The sequence below is a fragment of the Juglans microcarpa x Juglans regia genome, chromosome 8D (genome assembly GCF_004785595.1).
Source record: "Juglans microcarpa x Juglans regia isolate MS1-56 chromosome 8D, Jm3101_v1.0, whole genome shotgun sequence".
Classification (NCBI taxonomy): domain Eukaryota; kingdom Viridiplantae; phylum Streptophyta; class Magnoliopsida; order Fagales; family Juglandaceae; genus Juglans; species Juglans microcarpa x Juglans regia.
In genome coordinates this window covers 20,817,367-20,821,174 of record NC_054608.1, presented here as the reverse complement: position 1 = coordinate 20,821,174, position 3,808 = coordinate 20,817,367, and the positions used below count along the sequence as shown (strand labels likewise).

The 3,808-nt window shown below is 37.8% G+C and overlaps 1 protein-coding gene across 1 annotated transcript; it reads right to left on the bottom strand.

The window, feature by feature from the left end:
• Window positions 1-1,377: 1,377 nt before the first annotated feature.
• On the bottom strand, window positions 1,378-3,380 carry LOC121243594 (40S ribosomal protein S23). The gene is made up of 4 exons (XM_041141724.1): window positions 3,244-3,380; window positions 2,010-2,165; window positions 1,749-1,875; window positions 1,378-1,643 (listed from the first exon to the last, which is right to left on the bottom strand). The coding sequence occupies exons 1-4, from the start codon at window positions 3,246-3,248 to the stop codon at window positions 1,503-1,505; spliced, it is 429 nt and encodes a 142-aa protein (XP_040997658.1). The 5' UTR covers window positions 3,249-3,380; the 3' UTR covers window positions 1,378-1,502.
• Window positions 3,381-3,808: the final 428 nt, after the last annotated feature.

Sequence of the window (3,808 nt, the reverse complement as noted above, 5' to 3'; positions counted from 1 at the left end):
ATTCTCATTTCTCTGCGCCATTCTGTCTCACCTCTCTCTATCAGATTCTCTCATCCCCCTCTCTCTCTGATGCCGTCCCTCTCTCCGTCCATCCATTTGTATCGTTTCATCCATTTGCGTCGTTTCAAGCTCCCATCTCCGATTCATTGAGGTTTGTTGATGGGGATCAGGGTTCTTTTATTTTTCTCAAAGAGGGTACCGATAGTATTGTGATAGTGTGATATTTGTTGTGAATCATTTGGTGTTTCTTGTATATCTTGTAATTTTGTGAATCTGTTTCTGTGTTTCTCATTCCTCTCTCTCTCTCTTCACGCCACCGACGTCGCCGACAAACCGACCAGTAGAAAACCGAGACCAATGTCGACGGTTTTCTTCCTTCACCGGCCGGTTTCGGTCGAGATATTCTTGATTTCAATGTATCAGTGCGGTCTTGGTTTCGACTCTAAATAGAACCGATAGGTCAGTTTTTCACCCCTACCATTACTACCTAGTTCTATCACAGATTGTTGAGTAGTTAAGATGAATAGATGATCAAAGAGAAACCAAGTGATGATTCAAATCTAGTGACTATCTGTTTGGGAATGGGAATGAGGAGAGGAACTGTCAGACATAACATAAAGCAATCTAGCACCAATGAATGACCACTAAAAAGATATGTTTAAAGGATAACAAAACCCATAATTCCACAGAGAAAGAACGGCGCAGAGAAATAAGACTGAGAAGGGGGATCAGGGATCTTAACCTAATCATGAAACAGCGCTGTTTGGTTGAGACCAAACGACGTCGTTTGCCTTTTTTTTTTTTTTTCCAATTAGGGGGATTAAAACGACGTCGTTTCACTCATTTAAGTGAAACGGCGTCTTTTTTATATAGGTATAAAATTAAAAAAAATAGCAAAACCGGTCAGCCGGTTCATCAGTTTTTCATAGGGTCAAACCGAGACCAAACCGAAAAACTTCGGTTTCAGCAAATATATGTCACACGCTGGCCGGTTCTTCACCAGTTCTGGCCGGTTCCTAACTCCGGCAGTTGGTTTCAGTCGGTTGTGACCGGTTTGGTCGGTTCCTGTACAACCCTAGGTCTCGGACAAGTTCCACCAGTTAGGGCTGATCTGGGCCGATTTTCGATAAATTTTTACAACCCTAGTCACACAGGGTAGGCTGATGATTTAAAGAATTCGGAAGAGCGAACAAAACATTTACAAATAAAAAAAAGGGATGAAATTATTTTCTATTCTCAAATTAATTTCGCTTGCGTGAGGGTGGGTGGGTGAGTAGATATTCAGGAAAATGAGGGGGAGGCCATTCACAAGTCCCAAATGGATTTCTTGAATCAAAAAAGACTTTCACAAATTCTTTGTAATAACTTAAGATTTAATTACCCAAAAAATACTTAAGATTAATAAAGACAAGTCCACAAAATCTAGTTGTTAAAAGGTTGTAACAGCTCAATTCATTGAAAAATCCATGTAAAACACAAATACTCTGCCATTCCCAAGAAACTTAGGACCTAGGCTTCTCCTTTTTCTCCTTGAATAGAGCCAGGAGGGAGACACCAGAAACCTTCACGACTTTGAACCTAACACCGGGAATATCACCGACAGCATGACCCTTTCGACCAAATCCGGCGATCAACACCTCATCCTACATACAAATATCATGATAGTGGTCAACCATAAGTAAGAAGGGATTGAAGATGAAGTAACTACCAGAATAGACCATGCCTTAATTGAGACCAAGAATACTCACATTTTCTTCAATGTAGTTCAAGCAACCATCGTTGGGCACAAATGCAGCAATCTTCTTCCCATTTTTGATCAGTTGGACTCTGGCACATTTCCTGATAGCAGAGTTTGGCTGCTTGGCCTCGATACCTCTAAACATCCCAGAAAACCATTTGGAGAGAGGTTATCAAATGTTTAAAAAACATCTTCACTCACTCATAATTACGAGCAAACTAAATGATCAATTATGCAGTGTAAATGGAAAAAAATGATCAAATAGTCTTACATCTTCTCAAGGACAATGCCTTTTGCATGGGAAGACCCAGCAAATGGCTTCTTCCATTCATTTCCAAGGTGGGACTTTTTGTAAGACTTGTCAGCCCACCTTTGCCTCCTACGGTGGGACTTCAGCTTGCGACCAGCTCCCATACCACGTGTCTTCCTGTTAGAAAAATTTGCAACAGACCATGAGCTCATCATCTCAATAGAGAATGGTTAACATATCAAATCCTGAACAACATTTCAAGTCTAATAGATTGCCAGTGGGGAAAAATCAAAATGATTTAAACCATATAGGAAAACATTTCAAAGAATAAAAAATCAACCAGTTTAATTGGAGGCTATCAAGGCCACCTATGTAATCAAACAATTAACAAGTACTAACAGATCACAGATCAGAAATACAACAGTGGATAAAAAGCATTATCAATTTCAACAAGCGTTTTCGCTACTATCTAATTTATTTACCAACAGACCACAGGGAATTTAACTTAACACATTTCATTCATTTTTGCAGACTGTTTTGATTTATTACTACGAATTTAATTAAGAAAACGGCATCTATAATCAAATTCTCTATACCAAGGAAAGCTTGTAAAAATATGTAAACCAAATCATCATCTCGGGAAAAAAAATCTATTAGTTTCTTATGATTAGTATCCACATATCAGACGTGAGACAAACTACATTTTGAAGCAGTACTAGCGTTCAACTTACAAAACAAATAAACTACATTGGCCTTGAGATCTAGCAAGCCACCGGTAATTAATCAAAGTCATTACCCCTATTCTACATGGTCATTTTTTCTTACTTTAGACAGGATCGCTTCCTTTTATATAAGCCCTCGATAGTCACGGATTCCATTATATATATGACCGAAATAAAAATTTGGAAAAGGAAACATTCTGCATCAGCTACGTCCCAAGTCTAAAACCCTAACATAATCATCCTATGTCCTCTAATGTGAGTTTCAGTTTTTTTTCGTAAAAATCCAGCCAATCAACCGAAGTAGAGTACGGAAATTATAAAAACCTAAATCAAAGCATGGCTTTGCGGATTGAAGCCATTCGATACTAAGATTTAGTTCGAAGAATCGTAGTACATATTACAGACCCCCATATTCAAAGTAAATAGCAAATCTTCAGCGACTACATATCATAAAAATGGAATAAATTGACAGATCTTGAGTAGAGCAGCATTATGAAAATGAGAGAGAGTCAGAGATTCATTCCGCCACATACCCCATGGTAACGGAGAGAGGGGGATTTCTTCAACTGCTACGAGGGGTCGAAGGGCGAAGAAAAGTTTGAAGCAAGCAGCCGCAGAGTAGAACCCTAACCCTTAAAATGAACAATTTATAGGGCGTGTAATTTGGTCGTAGCTGAACTGGTCACTGGAACAAGAAATACTAGTTTAGTACTTTGGGACCAATGTCGGGTGCCCAATTTGGGGTTCTACATAGATGGTTAGATCCACCATTGGGCCCATAAACTAATAAAATAATATGGGAAGCAAATGTCTTTCTCATTATTTGAATTTGCTAAAGAGTAATCATAGTTATAAGAGTTAATTACACTTTGTTCTTTTTAATTTTTTTTAATTTATAATGTATATTTGAAACTAATAATTACATTAAAGTGAATTCTCGAATTTTCAAAACTTCACAATTCCTCTATCCGTCTACCAGCAAAGTTACATCTAACGGAAATTCACTGAACGTGCTGCTCATATGCATAACATTCACTTAAAAATATAATTTTCATCTAATTTATTATCATTGACCATATAAAATATAAAATAATATAT

What these genes read in the sequence shown, in the direction of transcription:
- LOC121243594 (XM_041141724.1), bottom strand. An exon ending in GGCATTGTCCTTGAGAAGAT is followed by an intron (nt 1,876 to 2,009) that starts GTAAGACTATTT and finishes TGGGATGTTTAG; the next exon opens with AGGTATCGAGGCCAAGCAGC. An exon ending in TGAACTACATTGAAGAAAAT is followed by an intron (nt 1,644 to 1,748) that starts GTGAGTATTCTT and finishes ATTTGTATGTAG; the next exon opens with GATGAGGTGTTGATCGCCGG.